Here is a 24023-nt window from a genome sequence, read left to right as displayed (position 1 = left end):
ATATAGAAAAAACTAAATTGCTCTAAGTGTATACATATGTATAAAATATTTAATATACATATGTTTACACTTAGTATACTTATACACTAATAAGTAGTGCAAAACAGAATTAATTTTTTTTTTAAAAAGTAGAGAAGTGACGTTCTTGGGTTCAATGTCCATTTTGAAATGGGATGGCAGAGGGGCAGAAGCTGTCCTTGAATCGCTGAGTGTATGCCTTCAGGCTTCTGTACTTCCTTCCCGACAGTAACAATGAGAAGAGAGCATGTCATGGATGGTGGGCTCCTTAATGATGGACACCGCCTTCCTGAGGCACCGCTCCTGGAAGATATCTTGGATACTACAGTGGCTAGTACCCATGATGGAGATGTCTAATCTTACAATTTTCTGCAACTTAGTTCGTTCCTGTGCTGTACCCCCACCCCCATACCATTTGGTGATGCAGCCAGTTAGAATGCTCTCCACAGTGCATCTGTAGAAGTTTTCAAGTATTTTGGATGACAAACCAAATCTCCTCAAACTCCTAACGAAATATAGCCACTGTCTTGCCTTCTTAGCTACATCAATATGCTGCAACCAGGTTAGGTCCTCAGAGGTACTGACACCCAGGAACTTGAAATTGCTCACTCTCTCCACTCCTGATCCCTCTGAGAATTAGTTTGTGTTCCCTTGTTCTAACCTTTATTACCTGAAATGCGAACTATATATACATGCTAGTTGGCTGCTAATTACTTTCAGCATTTTCTGTTTTGTTTTATGTCAGATTTCTAGTAGTCAGAATCAGGTTTAATATCAGTGACTGCTTTATTATGTTCGCGGTCTTCTGCTACTGTATCCCATTCACTTCAAGGTTCGATGTGTTGTGTGTTCAGCAATGCTCTCAGCACACAAGTATTGTAACACATGGTTACTTGAATTACACTTGACTTCCAGTCAGCTTGATCTATTCTCCTCTGAACTTGCCCATTAACAAGGCCCGTAGAACTGCTGCTCACTGTATGTTTTTTGTTTTTGCACCATTATCTGTAAACTAGAGACTGAGATTAGTAGTTTTTGAGATACTCAAACCACGAATCATTACATGATCACATATCGTTTCCATTCTGATATTTGGTCTGAACAACAACTAAACCCCTTGACCATATCTGCGTGCTTTTATGCATTGAGATGCTGCCAAATGATTGGCTGATTAGATATTTGCATTAGTGAGCAGGTGTATGTGTGCATCAAATAAAGTATGTGAAATCTGTTGCTTTGCAGCAGCGCAATACATTAAAAATACTATATATTACAATAAGTTGTATATTCTATCTGCAGTTTTTATTTGTTCCTTGTTTAATATGTTACTTCCCTTCACCTTGTTAGCAAATGCATTAAAATTTCTATGTCCACTTTCTTGCAGTATGAAGCTCTTAAAATGCAATTCCAAAAGTACTTGTTGGAGTGCAATATTCTCTACGTACTGTCTGATTGGTGCTGCATTATTTATTGAAAATATTGCTGCTCTAGGAATTCAAGTAAGTAACATGCTTTCTATGGTCCTTTGTAGTATGGACTACTACTATTTAATTTTTACTTATTTTACTTTATACTTTATTGTTGCCAAACAATTGATACTAGAGCGTACAATCATCACAGCAATATCTGATTTTGCGTTGCCCGCTCCCTGGATTACAAATCGATGGTAAATATTAAAAGTTTAAATTATAAATCATAAATAGAAAATAGAAAAATGGAAAGTAAGGTAATGCAAAAAAACTGAGAGGCAGGTCCAGATATTTGGAGGGTACGGCCCAGATCCAGGTCAGGATCCGTTCAGCAGTCTTATCACAGTTGGAAAGAAGCTGTTCCCAAATCTGGCCGTACAAGTCTTCAAGCTCCTGAGCCTTCTCCCAGAGGGAAGAGGGACGAAAAGTGTGTTGGCTGGGTGGGTCGTGTCCTTGATTATCTTGGCAGCACTGCTCCGACAGTGTGCAGTGTAAAGTGAGTCCCCTATTTGGGCAAAATTGCTCAACATGACCAAAACAACAGTTGTTGTCCATGTGAAAATACTTAGTACAGCTGATGACTGATCTGTGTTGTTTAACAGCGGTTTTGTTTGCTACATTACTTAGCAGATTGTACAAATGTGATCTGTAATAATTGTAATGTGCTGATTATTTTTCTTTGAAACACAATGTTGTTGTTTTATTGCCCTTAAAACAGGATACCTGTTTTTCCTGACTAGTGTTGAAATTCTTGTGAAAATCCCCTTTCTTCAACAATTGTTTGGATTCAGGATCTGGAGCGTGGGGATTAAAAAAACGATGTATTTTGTAGTATTATATAGGAATTTGAAAGTATGTATTTTCAGTGGAAGAAGCTTTTATTGTATAGCATTCTTCTGTTGCTCTTGTACAAGTTTTGAAGCTGTGAGTGGCCCACTGATAGTGCCAGAACACATCCCTGGAGACAGAATATTACATCTTACCTGCCAAGATACTCTAACTTTCGGCCTGTGCAGGTCACAGCAGTTTACTATTTTGGGCTCAAACAAATTCTGGCAAATGTAGCATTTAACTATGAGTCTGAAAGTTTTTTGAAACCAGTATTTGTATAGGGTTTGTCTACAATTATAAAGAGAACTATTTAAGTGTCTGCTGGAAATAAAACAATTTTGCATCCATCCTGGGAACATTGCCTAAACCCTGCTGTGCACTGCAGGGCAAGGCATAGTGATGTTTCTGTTGATCTGTTCAAACTAATGTTTAAACAATTTTTACTAGTTAATTTAATGCAATTCAGACACAGTCGTCTAGACAAGTAATCTTACTGACGTTTGTGAGTTTAATGTATTATACTTTTGCATAACAGTAATGCCATTCACAGATGAATATTGAAGGGAAAGGAAATAAAGTATTTTCTCTTCAGAATATTCACCTCATCCTGAAAGAATATAGTAAGAAATGCTCATTACTTTATAACTATGAAATAAGGTAAATGGATGTGTGCACTCTTCTTGATCTCTAATGATGGTGGGGTGGTGGGTTATCTTCATATCTCCTGAAAAGGAAAAAAAGTGCCCATACTAAAAGTGAGAAACAAACAGATCTGCATAAGTTTGGTTTGTTACACACTGTACAAAAAGGTATGTTGGTAACTGCATTTATCAGGTTCTTGCCCATGTAAAAGTTATCTCAGATCAGCCAAAAATGTTATATCCCTCGAAGGAAAAGATAACCTGATCACATGGCTGTGTTTCCATTAAGGGTAATAGTGAAGTAAAATTTGACAACAAACATGCTGAGTGCACAAATGTAGAAATGAGATGTTTAAGATCTTTGAATGGAATTCTTGATGATTCTGCAAAAGAGGAAATACAAGCCATCACTTTCGGCATTGAATGAAGCCATTCACCCATTTGATTGTGTTGCTTTTACAATAGATCCCTCTAGTTTAGCCAAGTACCTCAATCTTTGTCCCTATACTTGCTGTATCTGTTGAACTTTGCAGGTTCATTAAAAAGTGTGGCTAGTCTTACAATGGAAGATGAGGTAAAATACTTTAGCCAACTGTTTTAACATACTGAGAGGAGGCAAGAACAGAAAAAATTCAATTCTCAATTACTTTGACCACTACAGTCTCAGTACTAGAGTAGACAGAAGTCAAAGCAAAACAAAATGTGAGAAGTGATTGTAGAACTGAGTAAAAATAATATATTCACAGTCATAATGAAAAAGATTACCTGAAGAAACATGAAATGAGCTAAGGTTTTGGATTTAAGCTTTGAGGAGAAGGAAGAGGAGATAGATCCAAAAGTAAGAAACTTTAACCCATGATTTCAGCCGAGTGAATTTTTCTGAAACTAAAATCAGGAAAATAGCTTTGGTGTAAAATATATTCTTGCTGATGAAGAACATGTTGGCCGAGTGATCCTGTGTATCAAACAAATAAATAACCACGTTATACGACTAGATTTTTTTTAAAAAACTAGCTTCTTTCTCGCTTTGTAATAACAAATTTCATTGAATGGAAGTACCTCAGTACATCATTGCACACCAACCAGACAGTAAAAAAAGTGTCTTGAGACTATTCACATTGGAATAATGTCATTTTGATTAGTTACATTTATTAGGTCATGGCATAAAGCACTTCTACTGAGAAAGAGCTATACACTAATGGGTATGATTGAATGTTTTGGGGTGTGTTTTTTTTTTGTTCCTCTGGCTCCATGGTCCTTGGGTTTTCAAACTGGGGAAAAGGGGGACAAGTTAGTAGTAAAGTTAGAAGGTGAAGCTATTATAGAAGAATTTTTATTCAATGTTTATAATTATATAAACTGACACTTAAGGTTTGCCTTGTTACCTATAGAGAGGTGTACAGGATCTAACCTAAACGTAATCCAAAACTATTTTCATTATCTTATTGTGGCACAGTGTTGCCTGTGAGGAAATTGTTCGCATTCAGCTAATGGCAAACCTTCAAATGTGTTTTTATATAGTGTTCATCATACTCCAGTAAACAAAACTGTCACAAAATAAATATGATTTCTCTTATTTATTCTAGCCAGTAGCTCAACCATACAATAGTCTAGAAGAAGGTCTGGATAATACTGCCTACTGGTGGGGTGAATGGGCTAAATGGACAGGATGCACTCGGACCTGTGGGGGAGGCATCAAGACACAAGAAAGGCACTGTTTGAAGCAAAGGTGAAAAACAAACATATGTACAAAGTTTTTTTTCTTTAGACTTGGCAAAGATGACGTATCTGCTGTCTTATATTAGTGGAAACAAGTATCTAAAAACAAATTATTATAACTGATTTGTAAAAATAATCTTGTATTGTTTGTTATTTATATTTCAAAGATTTGGTGCTAGTTCTGTGATAGCATAACCTCTGTTAGTGGTAGCACAGCCCTAAATGAAATGAAAGGATAGTTTAGAGTAGAGTAGTTTATGCCTCCTCCTGAAAGTTTAACCATTTCATAAGTACATTTTGAGCAACATCATAATATTAAATACATCCATGGTAATATAATACACTACCTTAGATTACTAGAATGCTCCATCTTAATCAGTTTTAGGATCCAACAGTCAATTTCAATCCATACAAATGATTTCATCCACCCCCACCCCCCACCTGAGGCATTGTCAACACAAATAATTTTTTTTATTCTAAGAAAAATTGTTATTGCTTTCACAAATGTATATCTCAATATTTAAGTTTGTTGTTGCTTTTCAGCTAATCTATCTTTTCTTCTATTATATTTCCCTTTCCAAATTAGTTTATCAGTATTATTGAGACAAGTCACTGGGTGTTTTCCTGTTCCTTGTGCCTTTGAAAGACCTATGTAACTCATTCCATTTCCCTTCTGCTTCCCCATAGTCTTGTAGTACCTTTATAAAAATGCATTCTGCTCTTTTTTTTCCACCTAATTAAATACAGCTTTTGCCTTTACAAAAGGAGTCTGGAACCTAGAAACACAGAATTAACAACTCAAAGACCTTGTAGTTCAGGAATGCAATTTGACATCTCACTTTGGTAGCAATGGGATTTCAATATCATTAATGGTCTAAAATTTAATAAAACTACTTTTTAAAAATAATGACTAAGAATCAAAAGTGCCATAAAATTCATTTAGTTCAAATATGTTGCTAGAAGTGTTAGGATTTTTGGGTTCTAATGTTTTTGATCCAAGGTTCTTTCAGAATTTGGGAAATGAACATTTTATTAAGAGTTGATAAAACAGAGGAAAGTTGAACAGACAGTGATAGGGGTCTACCAGTGAAGAGAGGCCTAAGATTAAGGTGACGTCTAGCATAGAAAAGCTAGGTCTATACCACAGATAAGGAAAAATTACATTCAAGTCTTTAGATAAGAAATGACCAACTAAAAATCTATTTTTCAATATTGCAGAACCAAGTTAACCAATGAGAAAGTGCTTACTCGAATAATGCAGAACAAAGAAATTTCAAGCATTCCAGAATTATACTTTAAGTCACTGCAGGTTTATTAAACTATGTCTTGCATATATGAACTACTTGAAAATCAAGCATCATTAATTGTTAAATTACAAAGAAAATAACAACTAAACAGTCTAATCTAAGAATTAACCAGTTGGATCGAACAAGATAGAGCTACCTCTAATGGATGAATAAACTGGTCAACTTCCCTATAAATAAAATACTTAATATTTTTGAGCCAAGAGTAAATTAGAATCTTTAAAACAATGAAACATTGATAGAGTAGATACAATCCCAGTGTCTCCGCTTATGATCATGGAAAATTTACGACAAAGGAGGCCATTTGGTCTATTTTTTCCTTAATAGAGCTTCCCAACCTAATCTCACTTTCTAGCAGTTAATCCATAGCTCCACAGGTGAAAACTCCTGTTGTAGTTTTGCTTCTACCACCGCTTCAGACACTGAATTCCAGTTCATTAATCCGTGGAAAAAATTACATTTAATAATTCTTCCACTTACTTTAAATCTATACCTCTATTTTCTAAGCACCAGGTGAGTGAAGTAAGTCCTTCCTGTTCACTGTCTAGGTTCCCCATAATTTTATAGAGACAATTTAAGACTTCATTCACCTTCATCTATACAAATAAAGCTACCCCATCTTAGCCAATCTTGCCTCTTAGCTAAAGTTTTCCAGTTTGGGCAACATCTTGTGAAAAGGGGGGAAACTAGAAGCTCTTAATGTAAAACACTTAAACAGCAAAATAAAATCAAATGGGGAATTCAAAATAAAGTTAATTAGGCAGAGTGGGTGGTATTATGCAGTTCAACTCCTAATGATAAAGTAAATAGTATAGATGCATTTAAGGGCAAGCTGGGTAGAATTCTCTGGGTCAATCCAGAGAATTGGAGAAGGGAATGAGACATTTTGGTTACAGACTACCATGATACATAAATGCTAATGGCGGATTGGCTTTGTTCTTTGTTGTACTTTCCATGTAAATTGGTAACTTCTATGAAAATGATTTTGTAGTAAGTGCAAATTATGCACTTGTATTATCTTTCTGTAAATTTAATGAAAATTTCTTCAGTTTATTTGGAGAGAGATTTTAATACAATTGCAACAGAAGTACGATAACAATCCGACTACAAAATGGACAATATTTTTTCTGAGCAGCACACACAACCTTTTCTGAGCCTGAAATGTCGACTGTTTACTCTTTTCCATAGATTCTGCCTGCCCTATTGAGTTCCTCCAGCATTTTGTATGTGTGTGTTGCTCAATTATAAATTCACCTGGAAAACAGCATCTACAGATTTTCTTTTGTGCGTTAATATTTTTTTTCTGCATGGTTTACGTAGCAGAAGGATAGCAGTGATGACAACTGATAACCAGACCTGTACAGGCACTTCTAAAAGATATCAGCTGTGCAACCTGCAGGTCAGTAAAACCATCTACTTGTAATATAACTTGGGTATTGGGATAAAGACAAAATACAAGAAAACACTTCTGGATGGAAGTGCAGTACATAAAAACAGTTGAGGGTTGGGTGTATTTTGCACAAGGGACTGACTGTTTTTGAGAATGTGAAAAGAGCAACAGACAGAAAAGACCAGAAATTTATTTTGGCAGTATTAAATACATTGTCCCTTATTCTCTTGCCAATGTGCATTCTCTTTGCATTCAACAAAACTGAATATCAAATATGGGGAATGAGAGGTAGCCAATGATTCCACTTGTTTAGCATTTGACCCCAATGTCTGGTAGTGCACTTGTCATTATTGTTGATCCTCAGACTACACAGAAAGAACAATGACTGAAAGGTGTTGGTTGGGGTCTGTAGTTGGCACTGTAAAACAATGTTTAGGAACATGCCACACAATAATTGATGATTACTTATAGTGTGCTAAATAGAGAATAAAAATGAAAATAAGAAATGGAAGTATACAGTGTCTGAGAAGTTACACAGGAACAGAGTAATTAGAATTGCACCAGAATGGGCAAAGAAAATTAAGTACAGTGGAAAGGAATCAGCAGATTGGTTAAGGGTTCTCTATAGATTTCAATATTTATTTTTCTATTCACTGACAAGTAGGAACACAATTTCTGTGCCTAGTCTATCAAAATCTTACAGAATTTAAAAAAAAACTTGGGCTTTTTATTCCTTTCAGAGGAAAGGAGCTCTCTCATTCATCCTTCCTGACAGGTATTTCCTTATACTTATGTAAAAATCCCAGGAGATCAGCAGTTTCTGAAATCTGCCACCCTGTCTGGCACCAGTTAGTTACTTGGATTACTTTTCTTCCCCATTCTGATGTTTGGCCTGAACAGCAAATAAACCCCTTGACCATGTCTGCATGCTTTTATACATTTAGATGTTGCCACATGATTGGCTGATTAGATATTTGCATTGATGAGCAGGTTGCACAGTTGTGCCTAATAAGGTGGCTGCTGAGTATATATAGAATCTCATGAATGTCACTGAGGACATTCCTGGAAGTGATTTCTGTGGCCATCTCCCATTTCATATCAACTCATGGTGTAAGCCTAGAACTCTTAGCAGTGAAACCATCTCTCCTGTTACTTCATCAACTAAGACAGAGGTCAGAAGTTGTAAAGTAGGGGCACCCTCACTCTTATACAGAACATCCACAGAATCTCTGACTCATGTTGTGAAATTTGTTTTATTGCAGCAGCACAATGCAAGACATAAAATTTACTACAAGTTACAATAATAAATAAATAGTGCAAAAATGAATAGTGAGTTAGTGTTCATGGAGCTTTCAGAAATCTGGCATAGGGGAAGAAGCTGTTCCTAAAATGTCAATTGTGGATCCTCCAGCTCCAGTACCTCCTCCCTTATGGTAAAAATGAGAAGAGGACATGTTCTAGATGTTAGATTCCTTAACTAGACTTTGAATTTGTTTCTAGTGATGCACTTTAAAGATTTGTGCACCAAAGTCAATTTGTTTAGGAGTATTGAGGAACTAGTAAATACTGTGCACTCTTTTTAAAGGCAGCATTTAAAATTCATTTTGACCTTTTCGCACAGATCACAGACAAATCCTGTGTCTGAACAATACCAATCCATGTTGGCATGGTTTAACAACATAAAATGGATGTAGCATGACTATTCAGGTTCTTATTTTAAACAAGCATATCTTTAACCCTTGCAGGACTGCCCAGCTAATGGGAGGAGCTTCCGTGATGAGCAGTGCTCTTCTTTTAACTCTCGTACTTATAATGGAAGAACTTACAAATGGAAGCCATTGTATCCAGGTGAAGAAAATCATTGCACTTTCTGATTTGATCCATCCATTGTTTAAATAGTGATTGTTTGCTGTTTCTAGGGCTATACTCACTGAATTTTAGAGTAATGTGGGATCTGAAACCTATTAAATATTGAAAGGTCTAGATAGTGTGGATGCTTCCTACAGTGGAGGAGTCAAGGTCTAGAGGGCACTGCCTCAGAATGGAAGGACACCCCTTTACAACAGATGAGAAGGAATTTCTTTAGATAGGGGGTGCTGAATCTGGAATTCATTGCCACAGACAGTCATGGAGGCCTAGTCATTGGGTATATTTAAAGCAGAGGTGATAAGTTCTTGATTAGTAAGGGTATCGAAGGTTACAGGGAAAAGGCAGGAGAATGGGCCATGATGGAATGGTGGACCAGTCTCAACCAGCTGACAGGCCTAATTCTGCTCCTATATCTTATGAGCAGTAGAGTATGCTTGTGATTTGGTTGAAATATATTAACTAGAGTGCAAATTGTGAACTTATTCTTGTATTATTTATGATAACATTATTAAAATGTTTTGAAACTTTAAAGATTAGAAACATATCAGTGCAAAATCAGTTTTCTCTCTGTCTTCTGGTCAGTGAACAATGCTTTCTATGCATATGGAAGAACAAAGAGCAAATCTGTTTTGCTTACTCATTGTATTTTTTTAAAATGACAATGCAATGCCTAGTGTAACCTGAATACAACTTTTTTGGTTCTGGAAAATATGTGACCATTTAAAAGATTTCCTTAATACTGGAAATCTATTCAAACACAAGTAAATATGCATCATTTCCATGGCTTGCTGTATGGATTTTGTTTGGGTTGCTTCTACGTTAGTCTGAATGTTCATCCAAATTTTCCTGTTTCATATTTGGAACATCACATCTACACTTAGCAACACGCCACAACAAAAATGCTGAAATGTGATAGGCCAGTTAAGCTTAAATCCAACTTCTCTTCAGTTCTAGAGCACAGTTTGTCAGCACTTTGGAATGACAGTTTTGAATATAGAATCTGTGAAATACATTTTAACTTTAAAAATATTAATGCACATTGAGGCCATCTAAAGTAAGTATATAAGGCCTTATTTTGTGGAGAAGGGGAGCTTGTTGAGCCTTGCCCTCATTATCCTAAATCTGCTGTCATTTCTCACCGGGGATTTGTGATGAGGGAGACATCTAGGAGGGAAGTGATCCAGAAAGCTGGACCCTTCATTGCCAGCTCTTGCATTTAGTAAATGCAAGTGCTGGCAATGAAGGCAGTTAGCCATTGTACCTTCTGATTTTCCTATAAAATTTGCAGTTTTTTTTTTTTTAAATAAATAAATAAATCATTTTGTGTCTATTGGTGCTTTTTACTGAAAGAAGCATCTTCGTTATCAATCTTGCTTTAAATATTTGTTGCTGAGAAATTCCTGGAAACTTCTGAGAAGTTCCATTATCATTTGAAAATTATTTTTATAGTTTCCATGGGCCAACAACACGAAGCAGAGTGCTGATTAATGTATCTTGACAGAAAGTATGAAAATGGTAATGAAAAAGATGTGTAAAGAAAGGGGGCTTCTCTTTTTCACCCTCTGATGGTTAACAAAGATATGTGAATAATGTTTAACTAAGATGCTGACTGCAATATTTCATTTGTGTTTGTCAACCAATGGCCTTGAAAGATCAGCAGTAGATTCTGCAGGTGTTAATACCATTCTTAGCCATCACTTGTGCGGGGAAAAAAAACTGCATTTCCAATTGCTTTATTTTTAAATGCTTTATGTAGTATGAGACATAAAATAATTTGTTCTTGTTCATTTCTTGTAGATGATTATGTGCATATTTCGAGCAAGCCTTGTGATCTTCAGTGTACTACAGCAGATGGACAGAGGCAACTGATGGTCCCAGCACGGGATGGAACATCTTGTAAATACGGGGAATACAGAGGAGTCTGTATAGCTGGAGGGTGTGAGGTTGTTAACATAACATGAAGAAATAAATGTTAAAATTCCAAAAGTTGCAACAACCATTTTGACTCCTTTTTCAAATTCACTTTGTATTCTACAGCCTATTGGATGTGATGGAGTACTTTTTTCCACCTTAACCCTAGACAAATGTGGTATTTGCCAGGGCAATGGAAGCAGCTGCATACGAGTTACTGGCAACTATAGGAAAGGAGGATCTCACATGGGTAAGAGCACGACCATGCATGAGCTGTTTAGTTCTAGAGGAGTATTAATTCATTTATTGGTGTTTTTCATATTATGGAAACAGCACATAACAAATGTGTCCTTTAGCCTCATGAGAGATATGTGCTACATTGAATTTAATACGCCAGAGGATGGAAACTCCATTCTTACTGCTCCAGTGAAGATGCTAAGAAAAAAATAAATTTCTTTTCCTCCATTTTTCTTCCATGACCCTTACTGGAGTATACTTTCATGACTGTTCTTCATCTGTGTAATTAAATGATATACTGTTACAACAACTGTACCACAAAAAGTATAGCATCAAAGGTTGATCATGTTCTTAACCTGTGAAATTTTCAAAGGACATCACTGAACTCTTTGAAAACTATATCCTATGCTGTTGGGGAACAAGGGCCAGAAAGTAAGTAGCCAAGGAATCAATTGGGAACTTTTTCAGACCAGTTTAAATATTAATTGTGTGAGGTTTGAAAGTGCCCAATTTAAGTTTATAGTTTTAAAATAAAATTCAGGTCTGTGGTGCATTAGGAAATTGAAGATTGATAGGAAATTGGTTCATAAGGACATCAGTTCTCAAGGATATGAACACAGTGGAAAAAACATGAGCACAGGAATTACATGTGATAGTTTTTTGAGTGGCCATCATAAGTTCCTAAGTTTAGATTCCTAACAACTGTACCACTAACAGCATTAGAACTTCAACAAGCTTAATTCATTTTCTAAAAATGTACAGTGAAACACTTAAATTCAGGCATCTGTAGTGATTTACAGATTTTTCCCAACTATTAGATGCTATTGCCATTACTACTTAAAACTTTTGTTGTTCCTTTCTGCGCCTTGTGGCACATCAGGTGGCAACCTTGCCTTTTTTTTAGCACTTTTTCGTTTGTTTTTTTTTGAGGTTCGAGTTGCTAGCGTGGCACTCAACCCAGCACAGATGGAACGCATGCAAGGAACTGGTTGGATTCTACAACAAGCATATCGTTAACTTTTTAGATGTTGCACAGTAGAATATTTTGCAGTGAACCTGGAAAGATTGAAGGGAATTCAGGGAAACAAAGCTCCAAGCTTTCAGAGAGAATAGCAAATAGAAATAGGTGACTTTCAAGTTTTGAGGGAGAATTGGAAGTATAATCAAGTAAGTTTGAAGGCAACACTGGAATCAGACCCCCAATGTATTTAAAATGAGTACAAGAACCAACACCAGTGTGTTAAAAGGAGCTCAATAATCAACATCCAGTAGGCCAAATGCAGAACCATCACAATTTCAGAATAATCATATAGTAGATTATTAGAGTTTCTCTGCATATTTACAGTCATAGGTTATAAATTACTACATCCTTCACAGATGATACACATAATTTGAACAAAATTGTAGTCCTTTACATTTTTGAGGCATTCCACAAATATCAACACTTTGTCAAGTCAAATTTATTTATATAGCACATTTAAAAACAACCCACATTGACCAAAGTGCTATACAGATCAGAGCAATCACAAATACAAGAAACACAGACATAACCAACAAGGCAAACAGCTTATAGGCACAAAAGAAACAACACAAGGGCCTAGGCACAAGCCAAGAATCAGCCACATCAGAAGGATTCAAACGCTAGTGAATAAAAGTAAGTTTTGAGTCTGGATTTAAGAGTCGATGGAGGGAGCAGATCTGATAGGGAGGGGTATGCTGTTCCACAGTCTAGGGGCTACAATAGCAAAGGCACGGTCACCCCTGAACATAAGTTCAGATTGCGGGACAGCCAGGAGCCCCAAGTCAGCCAGCCTGAGGGACCTGGAAGTAGAATAAGGGGTTAGAAGGTCTGTGATATTTTGGGGTGGGGGGGCGGCAGCCCATTTAGGGCTTTATAAACAAACAGAAGAATCTTAAAATCAATTCTGAACCGTACTGGCAGCCAGTGCAGGGAGGCCAGGGTAGAAGTAATATGGTCCCTCTTCCCAGCACCTGTCAGGAGCCTGGCTGCGGTGTTCTGGACCAGTTGCAGACAGGACAGGGACGACTGACTAACCCCAGTATACAGGGAGTTGGAGTAGTCCAAGCAGGAGGATGTAAGGGCGTGGATGACTTTCTGAAGATCTTTGAAAGAGAGAAACTGCTTGATTTTGGCAATAGTATGAAGCTGGAAAAAACTGGCTTTTACTACTGCATGAACTTGCTTGTCAAACTTAAAGGTGGAATCAAATATCACACCAAGGGATTTAACATGGGGTTTGACAAGTCATAGTTTTTTCTTTCAAGAGGAAATAGCATGCAACAGATGGGAGTAGGATCTGGGCAGCAGTGATCAACCATATTTAATGAAATCACTCACCCTGAATTCTTGACTGAGAAGGGAAGGGAAAACTCTATGATCAGAGGCAGAGCAAAGTACAGTACATGGAACTTAGATGGTGTTTATAATTTTCTTGCAGAATCAGAATCGGGCTTAATATCACTGGCGTATGTCATGAAATTTGTTGTATTTTGGCACCAGTACATTGCAATACATAATTAAAAACAATAAATGACAATAACATTAAGATGTATATAAACTAACTTAAGTAGTGCAAAATGTGTGGGGTAGTATTCATAGGTTCATTGTCCATTCAAAAATCTGATGACATAGGGTAAGAAGCTGTTCCTGAAACATTAGATGTGTTTCTTCAGGCTCTTGTACCTCCTCCTTGATAGTTGCAATGAGAAGAGGGCATGTCCTGAGTGATGAGACTCCTTAATGATGGATGTTGCCTTGAGGCATTGCTCTTGAGGGTGTCCTCAATGCTGGGGAGGCTAGTGCCCATGATGGAGCTGTCTGAGTTTTTGCAGCTTTTTCCAATCTTGTGCAGTGCGCCCCCATACCAGATGGTGATGCAACCAGTTGGAATGCTCTCCACAGTACCCTTGTAGAAATTTGAGTGTCTTTAGTGATGTACCAAATCTCCAAGCTCCCAATGACATGTAGCCTTGTAATTGCATCAATATATTGGACCTAGATTGGATCTTCAGAGACTTTGTGATACCCAAGAACTTGAAACTGTTCATCCTTTCTACTGCTGATCCCTTGATGAGGATTGGTGTATTTCCTCAGCTTCCCTTTCCTGAAGTGCACAATCAATTCTTTGAACTTGCTGATATTGAATGTAAGCTCGTTTACATGTTCTTGATTCCCAAATCCTTCAAGCCTGTTGTGGCCCCTAAGCTTCTGGTGGCTTCATCACTCTCTGCCACTTGTGTTTTCCACATGTCCTGCTGCTGACTTTTCAAATTTACAACTGCAGGTGCTCAGAAGCAATATCCATCACCCACTTGTCCATCACACCCTTCTGTAAGTCATAGCAAGTTCAGGTTCAAGATGGATGAAAGGCACCTCACCCTCTTCCAGGAGAGGGAAAAAATGTGTCAAATCATTGATTATCACTTCATGAATGAACCTAGAGACAAGAGTCGGGTGTAAATTAATCGTTGGTTAGAGGAAAAATTCCCTTGATTGTGTGATGTTTTCTGTTTTTTTAAATTTTAATGTGGATAATGAGCAATAATTAAATGGTGAAGTTGGTATTTATTGTGATCTGCATAGAGAAGGGACTGAAATAATTAAATGCACATGGCAGGCTTCCTGAAGCATGTCACTTCATTAGGGTTCCATCATGTGGCAACAGTGTAAGAGCATCAAAGAGCGAAGGACTCATTTCAAATAATAATGCTGGTGCTTGTCTTGTGTATATACCTTCTGTCTGGAAGCCTCTGGCACAGCTTTTGAATCTTCACTGCTGCCTGTATTCTTGCTTTACACTTTATGATAAGCTCTGTCTCATGATGGTAATTGATGGTTTTGGAGAAATGTCGTTAAAGATGTTTGAGCACAGTGCTTTGTCAGAAAGTGAAATTTGGGTAGAATTAATGAAATTTTAATAAATGATTGAAGCTGAAAAATGCATGCTGGTGGATGGTACTGAAGCAGTGAGTGCCATATAGTAGCTGACCAATCGGTTTGTTCTGTTCACTGTTAACCAATGGGTTTTCAAATGCAATTACACTGAATTCCGGTTAGTTGGGCCATCGATTAATCGAGTGGCTACTCATTTGGGGCAACTCTTCAAGAACAAAAACTAATCAAGAAAATTGCAAGGACTCCCTTTGTTTATTTGGGGCACTATGCTGCTTAATTGGAACAGGAGACTGTTGCAGAACAGTTTCTAAATAGTGTCAGTTGCATGCATTTGTGTAGCTATTAAACTACAGCATACCTTTTACCCTTTAGATTATGAGGACACGCAGTCCTCTTTTATTGTCATTTAGTAATGCATGCATTAAGAAATGATGCTATTTTTTTCCAGAATGATATCACAGACACATGACAAAACAAGACTGAAAAACTTAGAGCAAATAGTTTTTAAAGTGTCAGTTTCATGTGTTAATGTTCAAAAAGCAAGTGATTTACTTGTAGTTGGTGAGAAATAAGCAGTAAGACAACTCATAACTGTTACTCAGTGCAGTTTCAAGTATACAGGCATGAGGATGCCAGAAATGCTGGGAGTGAAAATGAAATTGTTTCAGTTCTTCAAGTTGGGAACTACGAACAATTTGAAGGTATTGGCAGTCATACTGAGTGTTAAAATGAGGATTTGGAGGATGCAAGCATCAAATCTGTTGTATGAAGGCAGTCCATTATCAGTCCAGGAAGGGGTAGCACCTCTGAAGGGGCTTGTCATATCCATCCTGGCACAGTTCACTCGCCTTTGGTCCCCACCAGACTCTCAGCTCTCACCTGTGGCTCCAAGTAGCTGTTTGCATGCAATAGCAGCCATACTCCAGTACACTGCCTTTGCAGGTGGAATAAACCAAGTGAGGGTAGCCGGTGGGCCTCGTACCTCAGTGGGATAGTGATCTGCAAGTCCTAGCATGTGAAGTCAAATCCAGTAAACTGGGCGGATGCGATCAGCAGTGAGATCCAATGACCAGGAATGTGATTCCGCACCACTTCCAGGAGAGTGTAGGGCATGACAACGCACAGAAAAAGTCATGGTTGCAGTAGATGTCCAAGGAAGTTCCCACTACTTGGTGACTACTCGTACCACTAGACTTGGACTTTCGAATTCAAGAGAGTGAAACTGCTCCAGTGCAACAGATTTTGCACTTTTAAAGCTCTCTCGCACAGGTGTCCTGCCATTTTTGGATACGGCACACAACCAACCAGGTGTCTGCGCTGATCTTGTTCATTTACATTCAATCAAAAGAATGCGGTAGTGTAGACAGGATGAATTTCTCTGTCGATGACTATTAGGAACCAATACTGCTTTATAATACTCTAGTAATATTGCTCATATTCTAATTTGTTCTGTATTTAATTACATAATTTGTTACTCAGTTAAATGGTAGTTTGACACTCACATCACGCTGGAGGAACTCAGCAGGTCGGGCAGCATCAGTGGAGATCTCCATGATCTCCATCTCATCTCCACTGATGCTGCCCAACCTGCTGAGTTCCTCCAGCATGTTGTGAGTGGTGCTTTGATCCCAGCATCTGCAGATTATTTTGTGTTTAAATGGTAGTTTGGCTTCTTTTGTACATATTTAACTATTTCCATACAACTTTGGCCAAAGTGTATTGATCCTGATGTGTCCCAATTGACTGGAATCCAGTGTAATTTGTATGTATTGTTGTTTAATAAAGCATCCAGCTAAATATTTACTAGAAGCTTAGGTACATGTACGTACTACAACATTATGCTGCGTACTTCTGGACAAAATCTTTTACATCTTGTTTACAAACTTGTGGGACTTTTTGTCACCTTTTGGTTCTAGCACCTATTTTCTTTGCTGTATATCATGATGACAATCTGCCACACTGATGTTGTATGTAATTATACACTATCTTGTTTTATAATTCCCAGTGGTAACAGGCATGGTTTATTGTTATATGTTCTGCTGTGGCAAACTATGAAAATCCGTTAAATGGGAAAGAAAGGTTAAATGTCGAAAGGAATGAAGTGGAAGTAAGGAATGATGGGGTAAAACAAAATTAAAACCACCAAAAGGAGAAAGCTACTTATCTATAAAGCTCTCTCATTAATACACATTCAGTTACTTTGAGGTTGGTGTGGCTAATTACTTGTCAGGGTATAAATTTGGGTATTGATAACCCTGTACATAATTCTGTACCAGATCCACCCACCACTTTTCCACTGAAGAGGATCATCAGATACCTACTGTTCTATTCTCAGCTCCTGTATGTCTTTGTATGTATTTTTCCAACAGTGTTCGTATAAGTTTTCCTAAAGTTCTTACAGATTTAATTATCATGGATTTTGAACTTAAAGTCTGTCATATTTTCTAGGTTACTCCCTTATAACACATATCCCAATCGGTGCAACAGACATACAGATAATTGAAAGAAAGAAATCAGATGATGTTCTAGGTAAGTATTTTTAAAAACAGTTGAACTTTTTATGTTCTTTATCTTTGTATGCCTGAGCAGTTTGTTTTCACCAGTTCATATAAGCTTGCTTATTAGTACATATGGAATAACAAACAAGTTTTAACATTAATTTATGTTGTGTATTGTTGCTAAGGTCAAGCAATCTCATTTAATCAATCTTAATGTGTCCTTTATTGAATATTTTATGCAGCATTATAGTTAAAGCTTAGTAATATGGTATACTCTACAGCAGGTGTTGCAAATGGTTTTGATAGTGTGTGTACAAATTGGTGATAATCTTATATTTTTTGAAAAATTGTACATGTCATGGTAATTTTATACTTATATTTTATTGTCGCCAAACAATTGATACTAGAACGTACAATCATCACAGCGATATTTGATTCTGCGCTTCCCGCTCCCTGGATTACAAATCGATAGTAAATATTAAAAACTTAAATTATAAATCATAAATAGGAAATGGAAAAATGGAAAGTAAGGTAGTGCAAAAAAACCGAGATGCAGGTCTGGATATTTGGAGGGTACGGCCCAGATCCGGGTCAGGATCCGTTCAGCCGTCTTATCACAGTTGGAAGGAAGCTGTTCCCAAACCTGGCCGTACGAGTCTTCAAGCTCCTGAGCCTTCTCCCAGAAGGAAGGGGGATGAAAAGTGTGTTGGCTGGTTGGGTCGTGTCCTTGATTATCCTGGCAGCACTGCTCCAACAGCGTGCAGTGTAAAGTGAGTCCAAGGACGGAAGATTGATTTGTGTGATGTGCTTCGCCGTGTTCACAATCTTCTGCAGCTTCTTCCGGTCTTGGACAGGACAACTTCCATACCAGGTTGTGAAGCACCCTAGAAGAATGCTTTCTATGGTGCATCTATTAAAATTTGTGAGGGTTTTAGGGGACAGGCTAAATTTCTTTAGCTTTCTCAGGAAGTAAAGGCGCTGGTGGGCCTTCTTGGCAGTCAACTCTGCTTGGTTGGACAGAGATATCATAGAACATTGAAATCTACAGCACATTACTGGCCCTTTGGCCCACAATGTTATGCTGACGATGTAACCTGCTCTAGAAACTGCCTAGAATTTCCCTATCGCATAGCACTATTTTTCTAAGCTCCATGTACCTAGCTAAGAGTCTCTTAAAATACCCTGTTGTGTCTGCCTCTACCACCTTCTTTGGCAGTGCATTCCACGGACCCACCACACCCTGTGTGGAAAAACTTACCTTGGACTCCCCCCCCCCCCCCCCGCCTTGTGCCTACTTCCAATCACCTTAAAACTATGCCATTTCATGTTAGCCCTTTCAGCCATGCATCTGGCTATCCACACGATCAATGCCTCTCATTATCTTACACACATCTATCAGGTCATCTATCTATCTCATCCTCTGTCGCTCCAAGGAGAAAAGGCCAAGTTTGCTCAACCTGTTCTCATAGAGCATGCTCTCCAATCCAGGGAACATACTTGTAAATTTCCTCTGCATTCTCATTTATCATTGATAAATGAATTAGTAACAATAATTATGGCATTTAAAGGCTGAGTCTTCTTGCTTATTTACCCACCCAACACGCATGGAGTAATAACCAGCAATCACAAAGAGGCACACCAGCTTTCTGTTCCAGCAGCATGCATAATTTAAAGAGGGTGATCACACAGCTTCCTACAAAAATCCATATTCCGGATGAGTAACTCCACAATGTAGTCCCCTGGTAAGCCTCAGGCTCGCTCAGCTCGCTTTTGTCTAGGGGGAGCAGCCTTCGGCCCCGCCAAACAGGGTAATCAGTTTGTGTAGATGCTGTGTGATGTACCCCACCACGCCAAATAACAGACTGTACACCATATGCGATTAAATGATCCCACTTTATAAATCTTACTGGAACTATGTAATTAATAGAGATACAATATAAAAGGGAAAGTAAAAGGTGCCAAATTTACCAGAGTTCAACTACTTCGTGCACAACCATTGGAGCTCAATTAACGGAGTCTTCTTTCCACCATTCAATCCCCTCCGACCTCCTCAACCCGCTGCCTGGGACCAACCACGGTGGTCGACCAGACGGTCCTTCCAAGTCTGTCGTCTTCTCTCGTCGCTGAAGACCCTGGGCCTCGGACTCGCGCTCAGGGTCCGTTCCGTCGCCCAGCTTACAGCATCGCTTCTCCTCTCTCTGTCCCCATTGCGCCTTCTGCCCCAAAGCACGCGAAAACAGTAGCTTACAGACAGACAAGAAAGAATAATATCTATCCCAATTGGTTAGCAAGTGAACACAATTCTCGTTATCAGTAATTAAAACCCAAACAAGCTGCTAGAGAGAAGCACTTCCTCAGCAGTTAACATAACAAAGAAGCCATTTTATTCTAACATAACAAACCATTTTTATTAGCCTTGACAGTAACATAAAAGAAGAAACCCTACATACATGTATTCATTGTTTTACTATTAATATAAGTATAACAGACAGATTTTCTAAAATGCTTTTATTTCAACCTGTTAAAAGTTACGAATATCAATCTTATAAAATACAATTGCAAAAACAATATTTCTAAATGGTATTATTATTGTATCTCATATACACACAAGAAATGTGAACATGATTATAAGCTTTGGTGCTTATTCATAAAGGGTCAAGGAAAGAGAAATAAACACTTTACTCTTTGTGGAACTTTTGTTGCTGCACTGACAATAACACATTTTATATCCAGCTTGTGTTTGGAGAGCTATGAGTGTAACACTAGCTTCATTATCAAATCTATTCTAATGACAAAGTTCATTACTGAGAGGAAAAAAAAGCTCGTAAACATGTTCATGGAAATACTGTTAGTATTGCCGCTGCAAAATTTTCAGGCAGTTAAATGTTTCAGGAATTCCAGAGTTTCAAATCCTGTTCACCTAGATTTTTATGCTTTGATCCAGTCACTACCTACGTCTTTCAATATTTTCTAGTTCAGCTCTTAAATCAATAATTTTGCCTCCAAATTAAGCTGCTTTGGAAATCGATCAATTACATTTCAAAATCATCTAAATTAATCCACTGCAATATTTCAAAATTTGATTTGTCTAATGTTGCACACTTTGTGTATGTATACTTCATGAATTTTCTAGTTTCTTCAAATTATATGAACTTAGTATCTTAAAGAAAATTGTTCAGTAGTTGAATCAATGATGCTCAAAGGTTACCTTGGAATTCTCTGCATGCCTGTTTTTTCTGGAGTTCTTTGCATATTCATCACCCCTCTAAATCAAGCAGTAATATCTAGCCTATCTGATGATGTAATATCAATGTTCCCATTAAGATAAATGTAAAGAAATTTACATGAACTAGCATCTTTTGTTAATAAAGGATTCTGCAGATGTTGGAAATCTGGAGCAATACCCAAAAAAAAAATGCTGGAGGCACCTGCTGAGTTCCTCCAACATTGTGTGTGTGTGTGTGTGTGTGTGTGTGTGTGGTTCCTTCCTATTAATATTTTATCTTATTATTTTACTGCTTCCTGACAAATTCTTTCTTTTCAATCTTTTTATTAATTTCGAAATATAGAAACAAAACATAGCAATAATACAAATAGTAGGAGATATATTGTTACACTTAGGAAAAGTAATTGTAAAATCAAATAATGTAAGTTAACAAAGCTCCCAATCATGTAGAACTGACAACGGATAATACAAATCAAAAAAAAACTTGAAAAAAATCATGAAAAAGAAAAAAAAACAAAACCAAAAAAAAACAAACCCCATCCCCAAAGAAAAACAAAATTAATCAACTAAACTAAAAGACTTGGGCAAAACTAACAAATTAAAAATGGAAAAGAAGAAAACCTTAGTGTCAATGACTCCATTCCCCTCCAACAACAGTACAGAGAGATAAAACAAGTTTGGAAATGATCAAGTTACATCAAATGAAAATGCTGAATGAATGGCCTCCAAGTTTTTTCAAACTTAATGGAAGGGTCATAAACTGCACTTCTAATTTTCTCCAAATTCAAACACACCATGGTTTGTGAAAACCAATGAAATACCTTAGGAGGGTTAATCTCTTTCCAATTCAACAAAATGGACCTTCCAGCCATTAAAGTAAGAAATGCAATCATCCTTGGTGATGAAGAGGTTAAATTATTTAAGTCTATCATTGGTAGTCCAAAGATAGCAGTAATTGGATGAGGTTGTAAGTCTATGTTTAGGACCATTGAGATAATATCAAAAATATCTTTCCAATATTTCTCCAAGGGACATGACCAAAACATGTGGGTTAGAGAAGCTATCTCGGAATGACATCTGTCACATATTGGATTAATATAAGAATAATAACGAGATAGTTTGTCTTTGGACATGTGATCCCTGTGCACTACTTTAAACTGTATCAACACATGTTTAGCACATACCGAGGATGAATTCACCAACTGAAGAATTTTTTCCCATTTTTCAGTCGGTATATTAATCTCAAGTTCTCTTTCCCAGTCAGCTTTAATTTTATTAGAAGCATCAGGACATAAAGTCATAATTATATTATATATAATTGCTGCTACACTTTTCTGAGAGAGATTTAAATCTAAGATTTTTTCCAAAATGTCCATTGGATATGGGTGTGGAAAATTAGGGGAAACAGTAATTTGAAAGTTTCTAATCTGTAAATATCCAAAAAAGTGAGTTCTGGGTAAGTTATATTTATTAGAGAGTTGATCAAAAGACAGAAAACAATTATCCAAAAATAAATCGCGAAAAGATATTATACCTTTGGTTTTCCAATCAAAGTAAGCTTGATCCATCATGGAAGGTTGAAAAAGAAAATTTGATGTAATTGGACTTGCTAGAATAAATTGATTAAACCCAAAAAATCTTCGGAATTGAAACCATATACGTAAAGTATGCTTAACTATTGGGTTATTCATTTGTTTATATAATTTAGAAGAAGTAAAAGGAAGTGAAGTTCCTAAAACCAAACCCAAGGAAAACCCTTGTAATGAATTAGATTCAAGATTTACCCAATGAGGTTTTAAAGATACGTCCAAATCTCGTAACCAAAATTTTAAATATCGAATATTAGTTGCCCAGTAATAAAGTCTAAAATTCGGGAGGGCGAGCCCCCCCTCCTTTTTAGATTTCTGTAAATACCTTTTACCTAACCTAGGATTTTTATTGTGCCAAATATATGAGGAAATTTTTGAAGCTACGTTATCAAAAAAAGATTTTGGGATGAAAATTGGAACCGATTAGAATATATACAAAAATTTGGGCAAAATGATCATCTTAATAGCATTAATCCGACCAATCAAAGACAAAGAGATTGGCGACCATTTGGTAAATAAAAGTTTAATCTGATCAATTAAAGGTAAAAAATTAGCTCTAAGTAAATCTTTATATTTCTTCATAATTGTTATCCCTAAATATATAAGTGAATCAGTAACCAATTTAAATGGTAAACGTCCATAAGTAGGTACATGCTTATTTAAAGGGAATAATTCACTCTTATTAAGATTCAATTTGTAACCAGAGAAGTTACTAAATTGAGCTAATAGATCTAAGATAGCAGGAATTGACTTCTCCAGGTTAGAAATGTATAATAACAAATCATCTGCATATAATAATTTATGTATTTCGTTTCCACGGGTAATACCGACAATATTTGGCGAGTCACGAATAGCAATTGCTAAAGGTTCAAGAGCAATATTGAATAGTAAAGGACTAAGAGGGCAACCTTGCCTAGTGCCACGAAAAAGACGAAAAAAAGATCTATAATTATTTGTACAAACCAAGGCTACCGGGGAGTAATATAACAATTTAATCCAAGATATTAATGTCAAATTAAAATTAGATTGCTCAAGAACATTAAATAAATAAGGCCATTCAACTCTGTCAAAGGCTTTCTCAGCATCTAAAGAGACAAATTCTTAAGGTTTCTTTTTTTTTGTTTTTCCAGAAAACCAGCAAAAGAGAAAGGAGCACACTCTAGTCATTGTTATTTAACATATTCCCAACATTCAGTAGTTTTCCATGTTGAGCAATATTCTCTGAAACCTCAAAGCTAGCAGCAACTAAGTTGGAATTATCTGAAATAAATGTCAACAAAATATGGTTGCATTTCTTGTTGCTGATTTCTCAATGTGTTCTTTTTGTTTTTGCCCACTTTTATCGCAAAGCCATTTATGAACAGTTTCATTATGCATTTTATGGAGGAAGTCCTGCAGACACATA

General features: G+C 36.9%; 1 protein-coding gene across 2 annotated transcripts in view; it reads left to right on the top strand.

Annotated features, from left to right (window-relative positions):
* adamtsl2 (ADAMTS-like 2) overlaps window positions 1-24023 on the top strand; it is an 88577-nt gene that overhangs the window by 4300 nt on the left and 60254 nt on the right. The window contains exons 2-8 of one of the 2 annotated variants that reach the window (XM_063073153.1): window positions 1403-1517; window positions 4546-4688; window positions 7303-7381; window positions 9118-9220; window positions 11039-11184; window positions 11279-11402; window positions 17754-17834. In XM_063073153.1, the coding sequence (XP_062929223.1) occupies window positions 1404-1517; window positions 4546-4688; window positions 7303-7381; window positions 9118-9220; window positions 11039-11184; window positions 11279-11402; window positions 17754-17834 (790 nt within the window). In that variant the 5' untranslated portion in view covers window position 1403. Of the gene's footprint in view, window positions 1-1402; window positions 1518-4545; window positions 4689-7302; window positions 7382-9117; window positions 9221-11038; window positions 11185-11278; window positions 11403-17753; window positions 17835-24023 lie in introns of those variants that run through there. The other variant, XM_063073154.1, reaches the window with a different exon arrangement.

This window comes from Mobula hypostoma, chromosome 21 (assembly GCF_963921235.1).
Source record: "Mobula hypostoma chromosome 21, sMobHyp1.1, whole genome shotgun sequence".
Taxonomy (NCBI): domain Eukaryota; kingdom Metazoa; phylum Chordata; class Chondrichthyes; order Myliobatiformes; family Myliobatidae; genus Mobula; species Mobula hypostoma.
This window is presented reverse-complemented; position numbering and strand designations above follow the sequence as displayed.